This window comes from Lutra lutra, chromosome 17, assembly GCF_902655055.1.
Source record: "Lutra lutra chromosome 17, mLutLut1.2, whole genome shotgun sequence".
Taxonomy (NCBI): Eukaryota; Metazoa; Chordata; class Mammalia; order Carnivora; family Mustelidae; genus Lutra; species Lutra lutra.
This window is the reverse complement of record NC_062294.1, coordinates 56,359,150-56,384,116: the sequence shown is the minus strand read 5'-3', so window position 1 is coordinate 56,384,116 and position 24,967 is coordinate 56,359,150. Positions and strand designations below refer to the sequence as shown.

Below are 24,967 nucleotides of genomic sequence, written 5' to 3'. Positions count from 1 at the left end.
AACCCAACATTGTTTTAAAAATAAACATATCAAGAGCAAGTAAGTTTTATCTCAGAAGGGAAAGGCTATTTAATATCAGAAAGAAAGAAATATCAAAATAATTCACCATGTTAATAAATTAAAGCATAAAAATAATGATCACAATCAATGCAAAATCTTTGTCTCTGAAGATTCACACCTATGTATGATTTTAAAAAGCAAAATTGGACAAAATGTAGGAAACTCTTTTCACACGTGCAAGGCTGTGATCCCTGAGGTAAGGGAAGTTTTATGAAAATCTTACGAGCCAGCTTGATTATTCATAGGACATGAAACCCAGCGATGGAGGAAGTTATATTCTTTCCGGTGCATATAGAACATTCATCAGGACAGAGTGTACACCATGCTGCAGACCAAGTCTCAGAACATTTTAAATGATTTAAATCATACAAAATATGTTCTCTGAAAATAGTGGAGTTAAGATAGAAATATGTAACAAAATAACTAACATCTCTCCCTTAGTGTCTGGAGATTAAACACATTTCTGAATCAAACAGGGGACAAAGAAGAAAGCAAATGGTGTTGGATCAAACTGGATATCCATATGGGGAGAAAAATGAACCTCATCTTGAGCCACGTGCAAAAATGAATTACAGGTAGGTTTCAGACATAAATATAAAATCTAACTCTCACACTTCTGGAAGACAACATCGGAGAAAGTCTTTGGACCTTGGGTCAGACAAAGCTGTCAAGGACACAAAGTATAAGGAACCCGGGTGGCTCAGTCAGTTAAGCAGCTGCCTTTGGCTCAGGTCATGATCCCAGGATTCTGGGATGGAGTTCTGCAAAGGGCTCCCTGCTTGGTGGGGAGTCTGCTTCCCCCTCTGCCCCTCCCCCTGCTCGTGTTATCTCTCTCAAATAAATAAATAAAATCTTAAAAAAAAAAAAAAAAGAACGGGGCGCCTGGGTGGCCCAGTGGGTTAAGCCTCTGCCTTTGGCTCAGTCCTGGGATCGAGCCCTGCATCAGGCTCTCTGCTCATCAGGGAGCCTGCTTCTCCCCCTCTCTCTCTGTCAGCCTCTCTGCTTACTTGTGATCTCTGTCTGTCAAATAAATAAATAAAATCTTAAAAAAAAAAGAGAACACAAAGCATAAAAGTAAAAATAGATGAACTGGGCTTATCAAAAATAAAACATTTGTTCTTCCAAAGACTGCCTTTAGAAAACAAAGAGGCGAGTGCTCACTTCAGCAGCACATATACTAAAATTGGAACGATACAGAGAAGATTAGCATGGCCCCTGTGCAAGGATGACACGCAAATTCATGAAGCGTTCCATATTAAAAAAAAAAAAAAAGGAAAAGAGGTGAGCACATAATGGAAGAAAATATTAATAACTCATAACTCCTGTATCAGACAAATTCACATCCAGAACATACAAACAATCCTATGACCTCACAATTCTACTCTCGATATACACCTACTTATGTATAAGATATGTATAAGATAAGTAGAAATGCCCACACAAAGGCTTTATGTGAATGTTCCTACCAGTTTTATTCATAGTAGCCAAAAATTTTGGGGGGAAAAATCCCATATTCATTAGCAAGTAATGGCTAGCCAAATTGTGTTGTATTCATATAATGGAATAGCACTAACCTATGCACAAGGAATTAGCCACGGATACATATATCACACATGTATGCCCAAAACACGCTGAGCCAAAGAAAGCAGACACAAAAGATCATATACTGTGTATGCTGATTTGCATGCAGTCCTAGGCAGGTAAGTCATCCGTAGGGGCAAGAAATCAGATCAGATAGTGCCTGGGGCAGTGGCAGAAGTGTTATGTTTTGTGTTGGAGTGGGTGTGGGGATGATGACCACACTGGGATGGGACCCTTTTTAGGGTGATGGAGATGTTCTGTGTTTCCCCTGGGATGGTAGGTAAACATTTGTCAAAACTGACTGAAGTGTACATTTAAAAATGGGTAGACTCTGTTACAAATTACACATCAAGAGTTGATTTTTTTTTTAATCCTGGAAAGGAAAATCTTAACAAATCAAGGAGGAAAGCATCCTGCCACACTTTGAAAGTTATATACCAAATCTCTCAAGCAAGCATTATATCTAATGGAAAAACCATGTGCGGTTCTTTGAGTGTCAGGAGCATGAAAGGAATATTTACAAGCACCCTGACAGTGTAATGTAGTTCTACTGTCCGGGAAGGAAAAAAGTATTAAGATCAGAAGGGAAGAGATAAAATGGATTCTTTGTAGATCACATTATTTACTCAAAAATCCATCAGGATCAACAGATGGGCTTTTAGGGGCGCCTGGGTGGCTCAGGGGGTTAAAGCCTCTGCCTTCGGCTCGGGTTATGATCCTGGAGTCCTGAAATCGAGCCCCACGTCGGGCTCTCTGCTCTGCGGGGAGCCTGCTTCCTCCTCTCTCTCTCTCTGCCTGCCTCTCTGCCTACTTGTGATCTCTGTCTGTCAAATAAATAAATAAAATCTTTAAAAACAAGTCTTTAAAAAAAAAAGATGGGCTTTTAGAACTATTGAGAGTTAAGCAATGTTGCTAGTTAGAGCACCTACAACATTTCTCTGTACAAGCCATGTCCAACTAGAAATAAAAGTGAAGAAGAAAAAAAGACATTCACAAAGCCAGTCCAAAACTCCAAGATATCTATAGATGAAATTAAGTAAGAGGACATAAAACCCCCGGGACTTGAGTGAGAAAGTCACAGCTTAAAACCGTTCAAGGACATTTTTTGGGATATTTTTATGACCTCTGACTAGGGAATGATTTTGGAATTAGACACAACATGAGCAAACCATGAAAGTGAAAAGGATACATTTAACTGCCTTATAATTAAGAAGTTCTATTCAGAATTTTCCTAAGGGAGTGAAACAAATTGGAAGATCTTTGTAATGAGGAGAACCAGCAAAGCTGTCTTAGCTGCGATCTTGTGAGTCAAACCACACTTGCGAATCTGTGAGAAGAAGGCAGGAGTTTCTCTAAAAAATTAAAAGTAGAACTGCTGTATGACCCAGCTGTAGCAGTTCTGCGAATATATCTGAGGGAACAAATGCTGTCAAAGAGAAGTCTTCACCCCTTGTTTTCACTGCAGCCTGATTCACAATGACCAACACTGGGAAACAACCCAAGTGTGTGCCCACAGATACATGGATGCAGAAGATCTATGAATATAAATATTTACATACATATATCAATGGAATGGAGTATTCCTCCAGGAGAAAGAAGGAAATCCCGCCATTTGCAACAACACAGTTGGATCTTGAGGGCATTATGATAAATGAAATCATCAGAGAAGACAAATACTGTACGGTACCACTTACACTTCAGCTAGAAAAGCTGAACTTGTAGAAACAGGATGGTGGTTCCCAGACACAGAGCGGGTTGGGTGGGTTGGGGAGACGCTGTTATAGGGTACAGACTGGCAACTAGTAGATACATAAGTCCTGGAGATCGAATGCCCAGTATAGTGATTATAGTCAACAATACTCTAGTATAAAATTCAAAATTGCTAAGTGACTAGATCTGAAATGTTCTCACCACAAAAAAGGAAAGGGCAATTATGTGTAGTGATAGAGGTGTTAGCTCAGAGCTGGTGGTAATCATATCAAATACATAAACATATCAAATCAATGCATTATACACCTTAAATTTACACAATGTTATGTGTCCATTATTTTACTCCTCAAAAACAAAGAAATTCAAAGCCTCACTGCATGCCAGGCACTTTTCTAATCGCTTTTGAATATTAACTGACTCAGTTCTCAATGTTCCCCAGGTGGTTGGTACAGATGTGTAAACTGAGGCACCAGGAGACTAAGTGATGGGTTTGAGGCTGAGCTATGGTCCATCTCTCGAGAACTGGTGGCCAACACATACTTAATAGTGCAGTTTACTGAACTGGGCACCAGAGTTAGAGTCCTTGCCTTGCTGCTTACCTGCTGCACGGCTTTGCGGCCGTACAATGTTCTCTGTAAAACTGAGACTTCTGGCTGTAACCGCTTTATTATTTTTTAAAAATATTTTATTTGCGGATGCCTTGGTGGCTTAGTCAGTGATCCCAGGGCCCTGGAATCAAGTCCCACATCAGGTTCCTTGCTCAGCGGGGAGCCTGCCTTTCCCTCTGCCTGAGGCTCCCCCTGCTTGTGTTCTCTCTGACAAATAAATAAAGTCTTTTAAGAAAAAGATTTTTTAAATCTTTAAAAAAAAAGATTTTATTTAATTATTTGACAGAGAGAGAGATCACAAGTAAGCAGAGAGGCAGGCAGAGAGAGGGGGAAGCAGGCTCCCTGCTGAGCAGAGAGCCCGATGCAGGGCTCGATCCCAGGACCCCGGGGATCATGACCTGAGCTGAAGGCAGATGCGTAACGACTGAGCCACCCAGGTGCCCCAATAAATAAAATCTTTTTAAAAAAGAAAATATTTTATTTGTAAGTAATTTCTACACCCAGTGTGGGGCTGGAACTCATGACCCTGAGAACAGGAGTCACATGCTCCGCCCTGGACCGAGCCAGATGGGCACCCCTGGTTGTAATCACTTTAGAAGATTTTAATGCTTGGTTGTGCCTGAAAGTGATTTAGCACAAGCCAGGGAGTCAAGTCAGTGCTTGATGACATGATGAGATTTCCAGATTTCCAGAAATCCTAACCAGATATCTTGGCTAAGCCTCTGTTCTAGGAGTTGATCATTCCAGTAGGGATCAGAAGCCCCATTTCCAAAGTTGTGTCGGAAATGTGACATAGCTAATAAGGGGAAGATCTGGAATTCAAAGAGAATTGGGTTTGTCTCTACTGGGTTTCCCTGTGGAGGACAGCCTTGTCTCCACTACCTGCATCAGCAGCTCTCCATGCCTTCAGAGAATACCCTTCAGCTCTCATCCCTCGGCTTACCTTTAGGAAGGTCCCCTGTGCCGGACATCCCCAGATCTAGCTGTGTCCCCATGCTCTAGTCTCGTGTCAAGAGCTAGCAAGGTTGGTATCATGACTTAAATACATCCCTCGGCAGCCACACCCCAGTCCCACCCCTCCACCTCCCCCCCACCCCGACCTCCAGTCTGTTAATCCGATCCCTGGGTTCTCAGCCCCCTGGTTGTCTGCTCGTTGTCTGATGTGAAGTCCACACCCAGCAGGGTCAGCGCCACCGAGGAGCTTGCTCAACGGAGACTCTTTAGGTATTGGTCAAAGGGTGGGAACTTCCAGTTATAAGACGAACAAACTCTGGTAATCCAATGTACAGCGTGGTGATTGGAACTAACTAATAATGCTGTATTATAGACTTGATGGTTGCTGAGCGAGTAGGTCTTAAATGTTCCCACCACAAAAAAAGAAAAGGTAAGTATGTGACTGGGATGGAGGGCTTAGCTACTATAATGGCTAAGCAGTCTTGTTGCAACCTGCGGCAACTTGTACACGTGTTGGACTGCATCTCGAGGGAACTGGAGACAACCGCAGATTCTCGGGAGCTGCTGAGTCCCAGTCTGCCTTTCCCAAGAGCCTAGGCGATTTGACTAGAGACTGAGGAGCATTGCTGTGCCTCAAACCAACGGCTCTGAGTGGAAGGGAAACTCAGGATCCCCTGGAGAGCTCGCTGAAACACCGGCTGCTGGAGCCTGAGGGTCATGCTACCACCTGGGGAGCTCCCAGGTGCTGGGGCTCGGTGCTGGGAGCCCCAGCTCGCTCTGGTAGCATGTGGAGTGGCTAGAATATGCCTGACACTGTTCCAAGCACCTACAGGTACTAATTTATTTAATCCACTTAATCTTATTTTACAGATGAGGAAACCGGTAAAAAAGGAAATTTAATGGACTTGGCCGATGTCCCAGAATCAGTAAGTGGCAGGGATGACGTTTTCACCAGGGCTGTCTTGCTCTGGTTATCCTGCTGTAATGCGTCTCAGAGATGGCCACTGGTACCACACAAGACCTGGTGGCCTGTCGAATGGGAGGAGCGAAGGGCCTAAACTTTAAAAATGAAATGGTTTCAGAAATTCCACCTGAGTCTGGAGAAAGCAGACCTCAAAGATACACCTGCCACTTCAGGGAGAAACAGGAACACTGTTGAAACTGAGTTAGTGGTGTTTTTCACCCAGGGCTGTATGTTATCTTCTGCGGAATTTCTAAAGATGCCTGGGGCTCTACCCCAGGGTCAGTCAACCCAAATCTTTGCAGGTGGGGCCTGAGCATAAAGATTTGCATGTCATCCTCGAGGATTCCAGAGCCTAGGTGGTACTGGAAATTGCTTAATCTTTAGAAGGATTAAGCTGGTGTCTCCAGGAATTCACCTTGGAGTCTGGGGAATCAAGGTGTGCCACGGACTCCTTGGGATGTCCTGTGACAGCAGCACCCTTTAGCTAACACTCATTTTTGTTTTTTAACTTTTTTTTTTTTAAAGATTTTATTTATTTATTTGACAGACAGAGATCACAAGTAGGCAGAGAGGCAGGCAGAGAGAGAGAGGGAAGCAGGCGCCCTGCTGAGCAGAGAGCCCGATGCGGGACTCGATCCCAGGACCCTGAGATCATGACCTGAGCCGAAGGCAGCGGCTTAACCCACTGAGCCACCCAGGCGCCCTGTTTTTTAACTTTTAAAATTTATTAAATTAATTTATTTGAAGATTTTATTTATTTGTCAGAGAGACAAGAGAGCACATAAGCAGGGGGAGCGGCAGGCAGAGGGAGAAGCACCCTCCCCACCGAGCAAGGAGCTTTATGTGGGACTCGATCCCGAGACCCTGGGATCATGACCCGAGCCAAAGGCGGATGCTTAGCTGACTGAGCCACCCAGGTGTCCCCCTAGCTAACACTCATTGCCTACCTGGAGGACCAGGCCCAGCACTGGAGGCTGGCCACTACTCCCCCAATCAATGGGATTAAGCTCTTATCAGTGCCTGGCTTGTCTCTAATCTTATAATGACTGTCAGATCTTTTATAATCTGAGGCAATCCCCGCCCATCTTTGCCTGTAAACCATTTCCCCAAGCCCGCTGGAATCAGTGGTTCGACTCCAGCTACCCACACTGGCATTTTCAATCTTCTTCCCTCACTAAGCTTTCACACTCTTGCTCTAAAATCCCCAAAGATTTGGTTTTCCCTCCAAAGGGAGTGGAGGGTTGTTATCCATCCACATCCCATTGCGGGGTGCGATATGTACTCACTGCTCTTCCGTGCTGAAATCTATTGCTCACCCTGCATCCTTAAACAAAGCCCACGAATTTAAAACACACCATTAGACTGCGGCGTTTGCTGCCCAGGCTGACGGCTCTTGACAAGGGTAAATCGTGTCCTTGGGTAGACCTTTGGCGATGTCTGGAGACATGTTTTGGTTGTGACACCCAGGGAGGGGAGGATTCGACTGCCATCTAGTGGGTCAGAAGCCAAAGATGATGCTAGACGTCCCACAGTTCACACGACAGCCCCCCACAGGGAAGAATCATCAGTCCCTGAGTGTCAGTGTAAGGACCTATTTAGCCAGAGCGACTCCATCTTGGGTAGATAGCCATTTTGTTGTTTGTGCAGTAAACTTAAATTGACCCTGCCCCCCAGAGAAACTTACTTAGAAACAAGTCCGGGAAACCAGTAAAATGTAGTTGGCTAGTTCCTGATAACAGAGCCCAGAATACAAGGACGAGTCAGGCCAGATGGAGACATCTAATCAGTACAATGTACTGTTTGTAACACTGAGAAGGTCTTGCCCAAACCTAAATGACTCCATCTTGGGAAGGACGACCATCTTATTATTCACACTGAATACGTTAACTGACTAAGCCTTCCCAGAAAGTACTGTTTGTAACAGATCCTGGTATGGGGTAATCTTGAATAACACGTCACCAGACCGAATGGAACTAGCCAATCAGCAAGAGACACACAAACCCGGTGGGTTGAGATACCAAGATATGGGTTGCAGTTTTGTCCAATAAAAAGTAGCCTGTAAAATGGGGGGGGGGTCGCTCTCTTCGGAGATGGCCCTGACTGGTCAGTCAGTCAATTTTAAGCCTGTAAACCGAGGGTGGTCGCTCTCTTCGGAGGCGGCCCTGACTGGTCAGTCTGACTTCTAATGCTTAGCATAGAATAGAGCTTTGCATAACTCACCTTGTCTCAGTCTCGTTCCCCTGGCCGATCAGTCTAACTTCTAATACTTATCATAAAATAAAACTTTAAATAACTTTCACTTTGTCTCAGTCTCATTTGTTTAATAATGGACCTAACAGTCAGTAGTAATGAGGTTGAGAAACTTGGCCTTCGTTTGTCCCATCCACTGGACTTCCTTAGTGAGGTTTGCTAGCCTCATCGTGACGACCTCTTTCTGTAGACAGAAGACTAGAATGGTCTACCAGATAGTCACACGGCATCTCTCAACTTCATCCAGATCTTCCACCTACTCAAAATAAAAACACAACAGATCCCCCTCCATCTCAAGACCAAAACAGGTAAATGCTCAGGGAAGCATCCTATCTTAACAGTATCCATCAGTCTTCATTCCTTTGCACTGCCTTATTTTTCTCTAGCACACTTATCATTTCCTGGTATTGCATTTTATATCTCTTTGTTGCCTGTCTTGTTTACTGGAATGTAATATGTATGGAATCAGGGTCTCTTTGTTCCCCACTGAATTCACCCATTTCTTCAACAGGCATTAATGGGCTGATGATACCAGTCACTGCCGTAGACTCCAGAGGTCCAGGACACACAGACAAACCCACGTGAGTTTATGGTTTAAGGAGGTGGTGTCATCTTTTAAAGCAGAATGCAGCTAAAGGATGGGAATGTTCTGAGCTGATTCAGGCAGTCAGTTAACTTGTCCATGTCCTTTTCGGTAATTAATGAGCTCCGGTTGCAAGTGTCTGGGGAGACAGAAAGGATCGGAGTCATTGCCCTCATGGAGGCTTTTTACTTCCTGGTGGGGCACTCTGCGGATAAGTTAATAAACGTGCAGAAATTCGCATTTTTAGAAAACGATGAGCACCGGAGAGAACAGAGCGGGATGAAGCTGTGGAGTATGCCTGGGAAGGATGTGAGGTCGTGACAGTATTCTGGGCTCATCAAGGTTGTCCCTCACTGGAGAGAATCAAAGGTTGAGAAGGATATACCCTGATGCATACACTGGGTCCCAATTGTCCCCAAATAATGGGTGCCAAAAGACCCCTTGAGATGGTTCTATTTAGAAAGTCTCCCCCAGTTCATTTCTAGGGTGACGCAAAGGCTGCTGGTTTTGGGAGGACCCTGCAACATGTCCAGGCTGTGAGCGATACCCTTGGCTTCCTGCTCAGTATAGAGGGAGACCTGTCCTGAAATCTGGTTAGAGATGGACTTCTGGGATGTGGAAAAATTGCCTGGCTTATAGGTTGGGGAAACAAAGAAGGTTGAAAAATGGGAGTCAGAGCGGTCTGTTGACAAGGCAGGTCGGGGGACCTGTGAAAAAGCACACGGAGCGTGTAGAACTCCGTGTCTCGTGTTCATGCCCTCCAGGGGCACCCCCTGCAGAGAAGGCCCTCAGCAACCGGATAGAGACAATCGATGCTCTGTCTGGTGGATGTGAGGTCATTTCCTTCCTCAGACAAGCACGTGCATCTTGAGCCCTGATGTGGGGTCTGACCAACCAGCACCTCATGCCGAGAAGTTCCTTTTGGGCTGCAGAGGGCCTATCAGTACGTGTGTGGCTGTGAATCCACCGTAATCACGGATGGCACTCCACAGCACAAGTTACCATGGTGCGGTGGCCTGTGAAAGGCTTGGCTCTGGGATGACATCCCGTGGGGGTAGGTGCTCTGTGCGTGAGCTGGCAAGGCTCACGGTCAGGTGCTGTGTTCCTAAACAGCTGGACACACAACTCTAGCTCTCAGGGGTTACAGTAGGATTGGCTCTCCTCACTCTCTTCACTCTCATTTCTAAGGACTCACTTGAAGAATCTGTGCTTCCTGTCCCCCAACCTCAGGATCTGCTGGATGAGGGGCCTTTATTTTCAGAAGGGTGACACTTCCACCAGGAACCAGGAAGAGCTCCCTGCTTGGTTACTTTGGGCTCTCTGTGCTGATGAACCAGTGGCAGAGAAATCGGCTACTTGACTGGCAGGGATAGTGAACCATGACGACTATCGGGGACTAGGGTTACTGCAACATAATGGGGTCGGGAACACCTGAGTCTGGGGCCCAGAAGATGTTCTGTGCCCTACAGTCATGGGGACAAGGAAACTGCGTGTCTGAGACCCAGTAAAAGCAAAGTTGCTGAGATTACCCCAAGGGATGGTGAAATAAGACTCAGGTGGGTCAGAGGGTTTCACTACGCAGCACCAAAATGTATTAATAATTCCAAGGACACAGATAATTGCAACACACAGGTAAAGCACAGAGAAAGTCAGAGGCAACCAACGCAACTGCTTCAACCCCTCCTCATCCCATTGAAACGACCCTCGATTTAAGATATGATGTTCTCATTTACGTGATGTATATTGGGCCTCACTTACACAAAGGAGTTCCTTTGATCAATCTCCTGCCCCCCAATTCTCTGATAATTAAATAGAAGACCCATTTTCCAGTGGTCATTGCCCCATAAGCCCAAACATCCTGGGTGCATTTACTGTAAGGCGTCCAGAAGGTTCAGGTGTGTCCCCTGAAAAGCATTTCATAGATAAGGAGTCTAGTTAGGTTTCTCTGATACCAGGAGAAAGTCTGATAAGCATCTTTATAAGCCAGGATAGGAAGAGTGGATCATAGACCAGATGCTAACTCTTTCCTTTCTAGCACCCCACAATTCAGACCTTTCAGAAAGGAAGGCCCATAGCCCAACTATGGAAAGAGACTTGGTGTCCATTGACAGATGAATAGATAAAGAAGATGTGGTATCTATATACAGTGGAATACTTACTACTCCGCCATAAAAAAAATGAAATCTTGGGGCACCTGTGGCTCAGTGGGTTAAAGCCTCTGGCTTTGGCTCAGGTTATGATCCCAGCATCCTGGGATCCAGCCCCACATCAGGCTCCCCACTCAGCAGGGAGCCTGCTTCCTCCTCTCTCTCTGCCTGCCTCTCTGCCTACTTGTGATCTGTCTGTCAAATAAATAAATAAAATCTTAAAAAAAAATGAAATCTTATGATTGGCAAGGACATGGATGGAACTAGAGAGTATTATGCTAAGTGAAATAAGTCAATCAGAGAAAGACAATTATTGTATGACTTCACTCATCTATGGAATTTAAGAAACAAAACAGAGGATCATAGGGGAAGAGAGGGAAAAATAAAACAAGACAAAATCAGAGTGGGAGACAAACTATAAGAGACTCTTAACTCTAGGAAACAAACTGAGGGTTGATGGAAGGAGGTGAGTGGGGGGTTGGGTAACTGGATGATGGATGTTAAGGAGGGCACGTGATGGAATGAAACTCTGGGTGTTATATGCAGCTGATGAATCACTAACCTCTACCTCTGACAAGAATAATACACTATATGTTAATTAATTGAATTTAAATAAGATAAAATAACTAAATAAATAAAATTAAATTTTAAAAAAAGGAAAGCGCCGATCACGCCACACGACAAATGGCTTAGACAAAAACACAGTGCTGACCCACCACAAGAATCGAGAAGGCATGGTGGAAAAGACAGAGATGAGTAACACTAGTGGTCTTGGGTCCAAGGTGCAGTGGAGATTATGGCTTGTTCACTAACCACACTGAAGTAAGAATTCCGTGTAGACAGTGGCTGGAACCTTAAGGACTCAACCACTGGGTGGGCTTAAGGTGGAAATGATGATATTTGAGGAGTGAGAGGGTTGTGTAGTAGCAGATGTCACATCATATCCCCTTGGTGCACCTGGAACGTCAGCCTGGGCTTTGATGCATTGTCTCATGCAAACACGGGCTCCCCTTGTTCTGCCATAATCTTAACCTCAAACATGGACCATTCATCCTACTGTATTCATCTCTGGAGTCTTTTCTGGTGCTAACCCAGAACTATCCAGGAAGTCAGTGCCTCCTAGGAAAACTCCTAGCCAATGGGGGAAGGATTAAACTTGGTACATAAATGCCCTAAACTCCCGTCTTTCCCTCAGGGGATTATATGAGGCATCATATATGCTCTTTAGTAGGGTTCAAAGGGATGAACCACCCCACCATCGCTCACACCATGGATTTCAATCCCTTATCCTTGTGTTGGCCTCTTCCTTCCCCCTCTTCCCCTATTCCCCTTGCTACCTCCTTCTTGTTTTGGGGATCATCTTCCAAATAAAGTCCAAATCTTGAACTCAAGTCCCTGTATCAGGCTCTGATTTGGGAAATCCAGATTAAGGCAGTATTATTATTCTGATAAACAGGATGAGGAAGAGATGCAAGAAACAGACAGAAGTGAAAGATCTCCATTTCCCTAAAAAAAAAAAAAAATCAGTTATGGATAAAATTACCAGAGTACAAAAGACTCAGGGACAGAAAAACGTAAAGAAATGGGTTAGTGCAATTGCTTTTGCAATTCTCTTCTTTCTCCCCAGTTATTCATACCATCTCCGAATTCTTACACTACACTTAAGATAATTTCTCTAGGGGAAAGATTTGGTGCATCAAGAGTCAATTGATGTATATATGGTGAAGATAAGAACTGTTCATATAGAAATAACAAAAGTCCCCCCAGCAATCCCAAGTCTGTTCCTGCATCCTTCTGCAAGTCCATTCAAGAAAGCCTACCTATGGTGATTCCTGTTCTGATCGAAGATAATGTAGCTCATGGGTGAGACTGCAAATCAATAGTAGCACTTAGGAGTTCAAAACGCCAAGGCTAAAACAAAAAGAAAAAGAAATAACAAATTTTTTTTTTCTAAAAAGCCAGGGCGAGGGTGTTATGTATTGTGGAACTGGAACCAAACATGAGGTCTGGTAGTTCCCAGGCTGGCCTGCAGGGATCCTGTGGCTACGAAACAGATAGCAGTGTCTGCAGAAATGGAGGCAGGAAAGGCATGTGTGGAGGGAGGTGTTGGGGGTGGGAGGTATAGATTTGCCTTGGTCTTGGTCATACTGACCTTGACTCACCATCCAAGTATTTACTGCTGTTCTTCCTGCAACAGCTTTTATGCCTCTCTTGTCTCTGGATGGAGTCCATTGTCTAGTAGACCAGGACTGGAGAATGTGGAGAGCATGGGCTGCACCTGGAGAGTTTTCCTCATTTTTTAGGAGGCAGCTGCCACCAGGCAGCAACATTTGGTGCATGTCTCTTCATCCCGGATGAAATGAAGAAGACCCCTCCGCACTTGTCCCTAGCTAGGTATTCCCAGAAGAAGTAAAGGAGATGGGAAGTAGAAGTGAAGAGTTTGGAAGAAAGAGGAAAGATCAAGAGCTCTGTAGGAGGATGGAAAGAAAGAAAAATGGATCCATCCCAGAGGCTCTTCGGTGGGCTTCAGTAAAGGCCCTGGAGTGTGGTCAGCATGATCCGGCTTACAGAACTCTGAATGTGATCTGGAGTCGGGGGTCCTCAGGGATTATCCTAAAGGATTTGGGGGCCTTGGAGACCCTGAGGAAATCTGTGGGATGGGGTCAAGCTTGCATTGATAGAGTCCCTTGTGTGGACGGGTTCTGTACTCAAGGAAGCATCTGGGTAGCTGGAAAACACCTTGGTTGAACAGAGTTCATGGGAGCATGGAACACATTGGCCACTGAGCCTGTATATTGTGGCTTTCAGAGTCTTGTCTGGGTCTCCTAATAACAAATATATTTTTCAACATGACCCAATATACAAACTTGGACAGTCGTGCTTTGATGTTTCTAATCTATTCTGTCTACGTTTCCCAAAATCTGAACATAACCAACACACTGATTTCATGATCCACTAATTTGTTATGGTGAGCCATTTGAAAAAAACACTGTGGGAAGGGGGAAGGACGGTCTTCCCAGTAAGCAGTGCTGGAACAACTGAATATCCACGTGAGGAAAAACGGTATTGGACCTCTACCTCACCCTATGCACAAAATTAATTCTAGTTGATTGCAGGACTTAAATGTGAAAGGCAGGACATGAAAGCTTACAGAAGAGCTTCCTGACTTCAGGACTAGGCGAACACCTCTTAAACAGAAGGCAAAAATATTAACCATAAAGGAAAAAGGCTGAAACATTTTCTTATATTAAAATTAAGGATCTGTGTTAATTAAGACTATTTAAGACATTCCCCATAGCGTCATGGTAGACACCTACAGATGAATCTTCATACATCCTTTAAAAATCAGATCTGCAGAGTGAAATCCCCCCTTGCCACACATTAGGGCATAACCAACTGACCTTGACCCTGTATTTCCCCATACACAAAAATCCAGTATGAATGACTTACAAACCTAAAGTCAGAAGGCAGAACAGTATGTTTTTGGAAGACAACGTACAAGCACATTTTGATGATTTAAGCATAAGCGAAGACTTACTGAAAAGGACAATTATGGTTTGATTCTACCTCTATGAAGCACCTAGAGGTCAACCTCACAGAGACAGAAACTTGAATAAGCTGAATGGTGAATTCCATGAGCTGGGGGAGGGGGACGTGTGAATTGTTTAATGGGGACAGAGTTTCAGTTCTGCGAGAGGAAGCTTTCTGGAGACAGTTGTACAAAATATGACTGTACGTACACGACTGAACCATACACTTAAAAACGGTTCAGAAGGCAAATTTTAAGTTATGTGTATTTGACCACAATTGAAAAAAAGGTCTTTAAAAGAACTCCGTGGAACCACAGAGTGTCCCTGTCAGACAGCATTGCTGCGGAGGCTCCCTGCCCTACCCATCCCCACCCCTCCTACCAGGCAATCCGAGTTGTCTTTCCTGCCTGTGGGCTCCCAGCTCCAGGTGTTAGAGCCCCACCCGCTCCAGCCCAGCTCTGCGGAACTCAGCTTTGCTGACGGACCCCGTACTCCAGGGATCTGCTCCCACCACCCGGTAAGCTGTTGGCCCCTCTTCCCTAAGGGATCCAGGTGCACAGTGCAGATACTCCTAAAGAGACCTGCAACCCAAGTGTGGGGTTGCTTGGCCAGGTTCCAGGTGGAGGGTGGTAGGACCTGTTTTCCACATGGAAGGAGGAGCTTGGTGCTGTGTGTGCTTCCCTGGGTGGGGGAGACTGGACAGGTGTCTGGGGGCTCTAAGACTCACTTTCTTTGACTTGTGTTCAAACAGTATTAGAGATTAAACCTTACAAGGGGTTTGTGATTTTAGCCTCACCTTTGGTCATTTGTTTGGTACGCACAATAGCACAACGAGGCTGCCTCCGTTATTAGCTTCAGCAGCATTTCATTTATTTATAGATTCTCTTTATTCGTTTGAGAGCGAGAGCTCAAGCAGGTGGAGGGGCAGAGGGAGAGGGAGAAGCCTACTCCTTGCTGAGCAGGGAGCCCAATGCGGGACTCGATTCCAGGACCCTGAGATCATGACCTGAGCCAAAAGCAGAGGCTTAACCCACTGAGCCACCCAGGTGCCCTATCAGCAGCATTTTTTAAAAAAAAAAATGGTGGTAAAATACATATAAAATTTATCGCCTTAAACCGTTTCTTAAATGTACATTGCACAACCCATCTCCAGGACTCTTCATCTTAGGGGAAAAAACTCTGTACCCATCAAACAACGCTTACCCCCGCTCCCTTGAATCCGTGGCAACCACCATTCTACTTTCTTTTGGATAGATGCACCTTGAAGTGGAATTGCTGGGTCAAACGGTTGTTCCATTTTAATTGTTTGAAGAGCTGCATCTTACCCACAGCAGCTGGACCCCCTTACGTGTTTGGTAACGGTGCGTGATTCATCTACAGCATTAGGTCCGCAGCATTAGGGAAGGAAGAAGTACTGCTCTTCACCAACACGCTAATCTTGTCCTTTGGATTATCATCGGCAGAAGCCCTTGACAATACTGGTGTTGGTTGGCTCAGTCTTGCCCTGCAGAGCAGTGAGGAGACCTTCCGTTGCCCCAAAGGAGCAGATGGCAGGTCTGTCTCTTCTGCCTTGGAGGGAAGGTCAGTCCTCCCTCCCTCCAGGCAACTGGGAGGTCCCTCGGGTTTCCTGCTCTGCCTCAGCCAGGCTAGTCTCTCCCTCCCTGCAAATTCCGTCTCATTCTGCCCCAGCTCAAAATTCCAGTTGCATTTTGCTCTGCAGGCGAAGGAGGCAAAGTTATCAGGATCCTTGGTGCAGAAATGCCTGGGGTGTGAGCTCTCTGCCCAGTTCCTCAAAGCAAGCATTGCTTCACACATAACAAGGGAGGCAGGGAGTAATGACCATCATGATGACTTTCCCCTGTTTTATGGAGGGGAGGGCCAAGAGTGGCAGGTACCTCGTGGGAGATCGAGATGGCTGATATGAGAACCTGTATGGTCTGGCTTTGGAGGTCAGGGCTCTTGTCCCCTCAGCTAATGGGGATAAACTTAAACGTCCTGCAAGGTTTTGCTTGCTTCTTTTCAAGTAACCCTCCCGGAAACTTTGCAACATACACAAAGTCTGTCTTACCACCCCCGCTCTGTGGGATGGGTCTTCTGTCCGAGGACTCCCAGGGCCCCGGGGGATGGACGTTTTTGACGGCAGTCTCTCGTTTTCTTTGCAGATATTGGCCTCCTCCTCCGCTCCTCCACTCCACGAGGATGCTGCGTCACCACATTTGTCAGTTTGGCCGGAAGCTGGTGCGCAGGAGGCCCCTGGGGCCGAGGGAGGGGGTTGAGAGTGGCTTGTCCCGGTGCCTGAGCACCCTCGATCTGGTGGCCTTGGGCGTGGGCAGCACCCTGGGAGCAGGCGTGTACATCCTGGCCGGCGAAGTGGCCAAGGACAAAGCCGGGCCGGCCATCACCATCTGCTTCCTTGTGGCCGCCCTGTCTTCCGTGCTGTCCGGGCTCTGCTATGCGGAGTTTGGGACCCGTGTGCCGGGCTCTGGTTCTGCCTATCTCTACAGCTATGTCACAGTTGGACAGTTGTGTGCTTTCATCACTGGTTGGAACCTCATACTCTCCTATGTCATTGGTGAGGTGGCAGGGGAAGGTGGGGGGAGCTGCGCCGTAGTACAGGAAACCCCCAAACTTCATTCTACTCAACTCTGTCCTGCTTTCCTAGAACGACAGGACTGGGGAACCAGGAAGGAATGGGGACTGTAGGACACGGGGAGGCGGAGCTCTGGTGGGAGACAGGGAGACAAGTTTGGGAAGGCTCATCCCCCATGACCCCCAGCTTCCCCCTATTTTCTTGCATGAGATAACCTCGATCTCTTTCTGACTGTATTAAATAGTTGACCTATTTCACGAATCTTCTGTGTCTGCTCTCCCCACCGCATGAAAGGAAACTCTTAGAGATTAGGCATTTTGTCTGGTTTCTGTCCCTCCTTCCCCCCCAAAAAGAGCTCCTGTGGTGCATAGTAGGAACTCAGTTTGTGTTTGTCAATGAACCTTCCTCCTCCTCCCTCCACAGGTGCCGCCAGTGTGGCCAGGGCCTGGAGCTCCACCTTCGACAACTTGATTGGGAACCAGGTCTCTCAACTCCTGAAGGGAGGTTTCTCTCTGCAGGTGCCCCATGTGCTGGCCTCATACCTGGACTTCTTGGCGCTGGTTCTGGTGCTGCTGCTCACTGGTGAGGCTGGCGTCCTCTAGGATGGGAAGAGCAGAGCATAGAGGGGGAGCTGGTGTGGACCGGTGGGCAGCGCTGGAAGGGAGGGTCTGTGATGAGAGACAGGAAGACAAGTCTTAGACCACTGCTTCTGTCCCTGGGCATTATTGACCTTCTGGGCTGGATCAGTGTCTTTGGTGTGGAGGGCTGTCCTGGGCATTACATGTGTGGGGTGTGTGTGTGTGTGTGTGTGTGAGAATCATTGTTGGATGTTGGCCTCTACTTCCGAGATGCCATTGGCACCCCCCCACCCCCAAACTGTGACAGTCAGAATGTCTCCAGGTATCACCAAATGTCCCTTAGAGAACAAAGTCACCCCCAGCCAAGAATCATTCACTTAGACTGACAAGTTTCTTCCTTGGTACTGAGACCAAAGGTTTTTTAAATAGAGGTGAAATTCACATAACATCCAATTAACCACTTCATCTTACTATTCCCAGCTTTACAGAGATTTAATTTACATACAATATTGTGCAAGTTCAAGGTGAATGACATGATGATTTGGCCCATGTGTATTTCACAAGCTGATGACCATAAGAAGAAATTAATCATCTCAGAGGGCCCAGTGTCATGCACCTTCCATGTCCTTCCAGACCCCAAAAGCACCAGTACCCCCAGAAGGAACCCTCATACCATCCCCTGTCCCCACCAGCCCCTGGCGACCATCGGTTTACTTTCTGTATACATGGGTTTAGTTATTTTGGATATTTGACATTCCGTTTTTCCCACAGGACTCCTGGCCCTGGGAGCTAGTGAGTCGGCCCTGGTTACCAAGGTGTTCACGGGCGTGAACCTTTTAGTTCTTAGTTTTGTCATCTTCTCTGGCTTCATGAAGGGAGATCTGCACCATTGGCAGCTCACCGAAGAGGACTACAAACTGGCCATGTCAGCATCCAATGACACTTCTAGGTTAGGAGAGCACTCCTGGCCATGGTAGAGTGTGTGGGGTGTACAACTGGGGAACGGTGCGGAATCAAGAGGGAATATGGTGGGCTGGATCCCCACGGGGAGCGAGGGGAATGGAACCCAGGACTTATGGTATGGACGGAGCCATCAGTAGAGACGGCTGAACACAGGCCCCTGTGTTCTTCCTTGTCCCTTCTCACCACAGCTTGGGCCCTCTGGGCTCTGGAGGATTTATGCCTTTTGGCTTTGAGGGGATTCTCCATGGAGCAGCGACATGTTTCTATGCATTCGTTGGTTTTGATTGCATCGCCACTACAGGTAACATGGTCATTCTGCCCCATCAGGGCTTTGGGCACATTTGGGCTGCCCTTGGGCAGAGGACTGGTAGGAGGGTGGCCTGCTTCTGAAGGTGGAAGAGGGAAGAGGACTTGTGCCTTCACCCCGGAGTTTTCCTGACTGAGTACGTCCACCTGTCCCACAGGCGAAGAAGCCCGTAATCCTCAGCGTTCCATCCCTTTAAGCATCATAATCTCGCTCTTCATCTGTTTTTTGGCTTATTTCGGTGTCTCAGCGGCACTCACCCTCATGATGCCCTACTACCAGATTCATCCTGGCAGCCCCTTGCCGCAGGCGTTTCTCCATGTGGGATGGGCCCCTGCTAGATACGCCGTGGCTGCTGGAACCCTCTGTGCTCTTTCAACCAGGTCAGTGACTGCCTCTCCCTGTCTGGGAGATTCTCAGGTATCCCAGCCCTTGGGATTGAGAGATGAGAGAGACACCTGACCCCATGCTGACTGGGGTCTGTTCTGACCCTTCACGAGCTCATGTACATTCCGGTTTTCTCCTCCAGCCTCCTGGGTACCATGTTCCCCATGCCTCGAGTGATCTATGCAATGGCAGATGATGGGCTCCTTTTCCGGGCACTCGCTCAGATTCATCCCCGCACACACACTCCAATCATGGCCACCATAGCATCTGGAACTTTTGCAGGTGAGAAAACAAAACACACACCTTCCATCAGTTTCCTTACCTTGGATATTTCCGGTGGTTCCTCATCCCCCTCCTTCCACCTTGTTTGTGCCTCATTCTAGCGCTCATGGCATTCCTCTTCGAGCTCAGTGATCTTGTGGACCTCATGTCAATTGGGACCCTGCTTGCTTACTCTCTGGTGGTCTTTTCCGTTCTTGTCCTCAGGTGAGACTCCACTGCATCTTGGCTGCGGGTTCTTGGACTCATGGGAACTGGATGAGGAGCTAGTCCTCTTCCGCTTCATGCTGCCTCCTAAGCGTACTACAGCTCTCAGGGTGGGAAAAGGTGGATCAGGATGCCTGATATTGGATGAGCAGGGGCTGGTGTTCATAGTGCCTTAATACCTCTCATTCAGGTACCAGCCGGATGAGAATTTAAGTAAGAACAAGAAAACAGGGGTGGAAATAGTTGAGATAAAGCCTGCACCTCAAGCAGGTTCTTTGCAACCTGTACCTGAAGCAGGAACCGTGCTGGCTCCGCCCAGTCTGCATAACCCAGACAAGACCACCCCGACTCTGAAATCTGGCCGCATCGTCTACGCATGCAGCTCACTGCTTGGTGAGCAGTGGGGTCTCTGTCTCTGGAGGGACAGGGTGGGAGTGTGTCTTTGCCAGCGGAGGAGGAAGCTCAGAGAGTCGGTGGCCCTTCTAGATGGGGCAGTTTTGGGGTGGGGTGTCTTGACATATTTGGCTTCTGGAGTTGGACCTGTTGTCCTCCCAACTTGACCCTTGCAGCTCTCCTGCTGATGATCCTGGGCCTAATACTGGCCCAATGGCCCAGCCACCTGCTGTCTGGAGAGCCGGTGTATACCACAGGGGCTGTGCTGCTGCTGCTGCTCATTATTGGGCTCACTTTCATCATCTGGAGACAGCCCCAGAACCCCACTCCTCTTCACTTCAAGGTAGGTGACCTTATGTCCCCAGACTCTGCACCCTGAGTGAATGAACTCTGTATGCTTTGAAGTCTACCACTCTCGGCTGGGTCAGGGAAGAAAATGGTCAGTTGCTAAAACAAGAAACTATTGTTTTGCATTCAGTACTTGGCTACCTCCATTTACCAACACCCACTCCTTTGGGAGCACTCAGTGGGATAAGAGTAGGCACTGAAGGTGCCGAGTAGGACTGGAGTCTTTCTTCCCACCCAGGTGGGGCAGGGATCTCCCTTGCAGACATCTGTGCCGTGTTGCCCACAGGTTCCTGCTTTGCCTGTGCTCCCATTGCTGAGCATCTTTGTGAATGTTTACTTAATGATGCAGATGACCGCTGGGACCTGGGCCCGATTTGGCATCTGGATGGTGATGGGTAAGTGGCTTTCTGGGGAAAAGAGGCTTCTCAAGGGCTACCACTCAACCCTCTTCCTACTGCCTTTCCCCAAAACTGTCTCAGAGGCCATGGTAGAAGGCCTGTTGGGCACTTCTAAGTGGGTGGAGTGCCTACTTTTCCATCATTTGTCTCATTTCTCTACTAGGATTTGCCATATACTTTGGTTATGGGATCCGACACAGCTTGGAGAAAGACAGTGATCAACAGCCACCTGCCTCAAGCTCCCAAACTCTTGGCAAAAACATCCCTAGTGCTGAATTAGCTTAACCACAGGAAACAGATGCTGTGTGGAATTCCTCTGTACACTGGAGGTATCTTCTGTTTCAAGGGAGACTTTGAGCCTCTATGGAGTGAGCCTCTATGTGTTTAGAGCACTGTATTTATTGCCAGTGGACAAAAATACCCTTAATCTTGTTTAATTTTTAAGTAAACTTTTGAAAGCATAAAATAAAAAAAATTACATACTTCATAAATGTGCAGTGGGATGAATTTTCACAAGGTACCAGCAAAGTAACCAGCAACTAGAGGAAGGGTAAAATATTACCTGCACGTAAGAAGTGCCTTCTTGTGCCTATTTCCAGCGAAAACACAGATTGCCACATGGGAAGAAAATGCAGGTTTCACCTCTGTATTGTGTCAAGAATTGTACTTAATTTTTTATTTTTTAAATTTAGTTAAAAAAATATTCTCTATCCCCAGCACAGGGCTCAGACTCAAGACTCTGTAATCAAGATTTGTGTGCTCCACCAATTGAGCCAGCCAGGTGCCCCTGAAAAATTGTACATTAAGTTTTAGAGCCCCGGGGTGCCTGGTGGCTCAGTCATTAAGTGTCTGCCTTTGGCTCAGGTCATGATTGCAGGGTCCTAGGAACGAGCCGTGTCGGGCTCCCTGTTCCATGGGAAGCCTGTTCTCCCTCTCTCACTCCCCCTGCTTGTGTTACCTCTCTCGCTGTGTCTCTGTAAAATAAATAAATTAAAAAAAAAAAATTAGGGCCCTAACAGACTGGAAGCAAAAGGAAGGGAAGAGACACATCTTGCAAGTGCTAACAGGAAGCTGGCATAGCTATGTTAGTATCAGACAAAGTAGACTAAGAAAGAGCATAATATCACATGAAGTGGATCATTTCAAAATGCCCAAGAGAACTGGTTGTTTTATTTTCCTGCCAGCTTTATTGAGATATGACTGACTTATAACCTTGTGTAAGTGATCATCTTTCTTTACGTTTCTGTGGTACTCCTAGAGGGGTTGATGAGGAAAAGTTGTGAGTTGAAGAAAACAGCAATTCCAGAAGTGGGGGCAGTGTGGGAAGTAATGGTGGTTGATCAGTGGGTGCCGTTGGGTGGAATGAGAAGACAAGACAGCAGAACACAATGCGTGAAACTGAGATTCTAGATGCTAAAGATGTTGGTAATAGTCAAGGACAGGATTGTCTGTGGGGTGAACGACTCAGGGAGAGTGACCATTGCAGGGATGGAGGTCAAAGAAATGGAGTAGAGAAGTCATTCAGTGAGTTTAAAAATGTAGGTGGAGGATTAGCAGCATTAGAAATAGCACCATTCTGCAAGTCCTAGGGAAATGATAGGGCTAGGGCGGCGTTGGTTAATGGAGACAAATTAAGATGAAAGTCTGATGGAAAAAGGTTGATTACCATTGTCACCACTAACATGGGACAACCAGATACATGTGCATCCTAGAGGGCTGCCATAGGCAACAGTGCTATACATAAAGTGTTGGTGACAAAAGGAATCAGAACATAATCAAACCACGCAATCCTCCCTCCCCCAACTCTCCAGGGGAAGTCAATGATCAATGTAATTTTCACCAAGGAGACCCTGAGAATAAGAGGAGGTTCTCTGGAAAGGTGATATGTGTAATTGTATAAAAATAATATATTCTTATAAGTGGAAAGGCTGAGTCAGACCATATACACTTAAAAGTTTTGGCAAATTTCGCCAAACTGCAGCAGCAGAGAATAGTGCTGTCCAAACAGACCTAAAGAGAGCCACATAGGTAATTTAAGTGTTCTAGTATCACGTTTAAAAAAAAAAAAAAAAAAAAAGGCGGGGGCCCCTGGGTGGTTCAGTGGGTTAAAGCCTCTGCCTTAGGCTCAGGTCATGATCCCAAGGTTCTGGAATCGAGCTCCGCATTGGGCTCTCTGCTCAGCAGGGAGCCTGTTTCCCCCTCTCTCTGTCTGCCTCTCTGCCTATTGTGATCTCTGTCAAGTAAGTAAATAAAATCTTTTATTTTTATTTTTATTTTTTTTTTTAAGATTTTATTTATTTGTCATAGAGAGAGAAGCGAGAGTGAGCACAGGCAGACAGAGTGGCAGGCAGAGGCAGAGGGAGAAGCAGGCTCGCTGCCAAGCAAGGAGCCCGATGTGGGACTCGATCCCAGGACGCTGGGATCATGACCTGAGCCGATGGCAGCTGCTTAACCAACTGAGCCACCCAGGCGTCCCGAATAAAATCTTTTTTAAAAAAGGCAAAAAACAGGTGAAATTAATTTTAGTAATAGATTTTATTTAGCTCAGTATATCCAAAATGTTATTTCAACATGTAATACATGTAAAAATTATTAATGAACTATTTTACTTTTTTATTTCTGGACAGTCTGCAAATCCTAGTATATATTCTACACTTAGTTTATCACCTAGCCACATTTCAAGAGCCCAATGGTGGTATGAAGCTACTGGCTACCACACTGGATAATGCTGTTCTAGAGTTTTCTTCCATGCTCAAATGTTGGTTTAGTGCAGCAGTCAGGTAATCTATAGTCCATGGCCCAAATACTACTTGTGGACCTATTTTTGTATGGTCTAGAGACTAAGAGTACTTTTTATTTTTAAAAGCTTGTTAAAAAAAAAAAAGAGGAAGAGCACATGTGGCCTGCAAAGCCTGAAGTATTTACTATTTGGTCCTTGGTAGACAAAGCTTGGCAACCTTGGGTTTGAAGGAACAGAATGTGTTCAGGTGTGTTTGTGCATGTGCTGTGTTGATGAGCTCAGATTGACCTTGGGTTTGGAGGACCTTCACTTTAGCCACCTATGCCTAGAAGAGATTAGAAGCATCGCTAGTGATCTCTGGCTTTTCTTTGGATAACTACTTTATTACTTTCTTCTCTTAGCCTGGTCAAAGCCTTGTCAATTTTGCTGATTTTTTTTTTCAAAGAATCAATTTTTTGTTCCGTTAATTCTTTGTACCTCTTTTTTTATTTTTTAAAGTAGGCTCCATACCCACGGGCATGAAGCCCAACAGGGGCTGAACTCACGACCCTGAGATCAAGACGTGAGCTCAGATCTAGAGTCGGACGCTTAACCAACTGAGCCACCCAGGTGCCCCTTTGGGCCATTTTTCTATTCTCCATTTCATTTTTCCTCCACTCCAGTCCCTGCTATTTTCTTCCTTCTGCTAGCTTTGTGTTTAGTTTGCTCTTCTTTTCCTGGTTTCCTATCTTTTCAAACACAGGAGTTTACTGCTCTAAGTGTCCTTCTGAGCACTGCTTTCACAGCACCCCACTTATCTTGTTTTGATTTTCACTCCCGTTTTCTAGTTTCCTTGTGAGCTCTTCTTTGACCTGTTTGTTGTAGTGTGGTTTAATCTCCACATAGCATTTTCTTCTCTGTTGATTTCTCATTTGATTTCCCTTGTGGTTGGACAAGATGCTAGGATGCCCTACTTTTCAGTTTGTTGAGACTTGCTTTGTGGCCTAACATGATCTATCCTGGAGAAGGTTCTGTGTGTATTCTGGTGCTGGTGGTGCCATGTCTGTTAGGTCTACTTGAGTCTGTAGGGTGGTCTTTTACTTATTTTTTGTTATTTTTGTATTTTTATTTTTTAAAAGATTTTATTTATTTATGACAAAGAGAGATAGAGAGGGAACACAAGCACAGGGGAGCTGGAGAGGGAGAAGCAGTCTCATTTTTAAATAGACTTATTTATTTATGTGAGAGTGTATGAGCAAGGGGAGGTGCAGAGGGAGTTTTAAAGGATTTATTTTAGGGAGAGATGGGGAGATGGGGGGGAGGGCATGCATGTGAGTGGATGAACAAGGGAGGGCAAAGGGAGAGAGAGAATCCTTAAGCAGACCCCTTGCTCAGTGTGGAGCCAAAATCAGTT

General features: G+C 46.1%; 1 protein-coding gene and 1 non-coding gene across 2 annotated transcripts; both read left to right on the top strand.

The window, feature by feature from the left end:
• The first annotated feature begins 1,213 nt into the window (after positions 1–1,213).
• LOC125090118 (U6 spliceosomal RNA) lies at positions 1,214–1,320 on the top strand. Its single transcript, XR_007124203.1, has one exon. It is a non-coding gene; the product is annotated as a U6 spliceosomal RNA (small nuclear RNA).
• Positions 1,321–16,496: 15,176 nt separating this feature from the next.
• On the top strand, positions 16,497–21,145 carry LOC125088883 (cationic amino acid transporter 3-like). The gene is made up of 11 exons (XM_047710483.1): positions 16,497–16,959; positions 17,401–17,559; positions 18,327–18,504; positions 18,707–18,819; positions 18,983–19,205; positions 19,352–19,491; positions 19,593–19,695; positions 19,886–20,088; positions 20,265–20,431; positions 20,723–20,831; positions 20,998–21,145. Exons 1-11 carry the CDS (start codon positions 16,587–16,589, stop codon positions 21,117–21,119), a joined length of 1,890 nt encoding a protein of 629 aa, XP_047566439.1. The 5' UTR covers positions 16,497–16,586; the 3' UTR covers positions 21,120–21,145.
• The last annotated feature ends 3,822 nt before the right edge of the window (positions 21,146–24,967 follow it).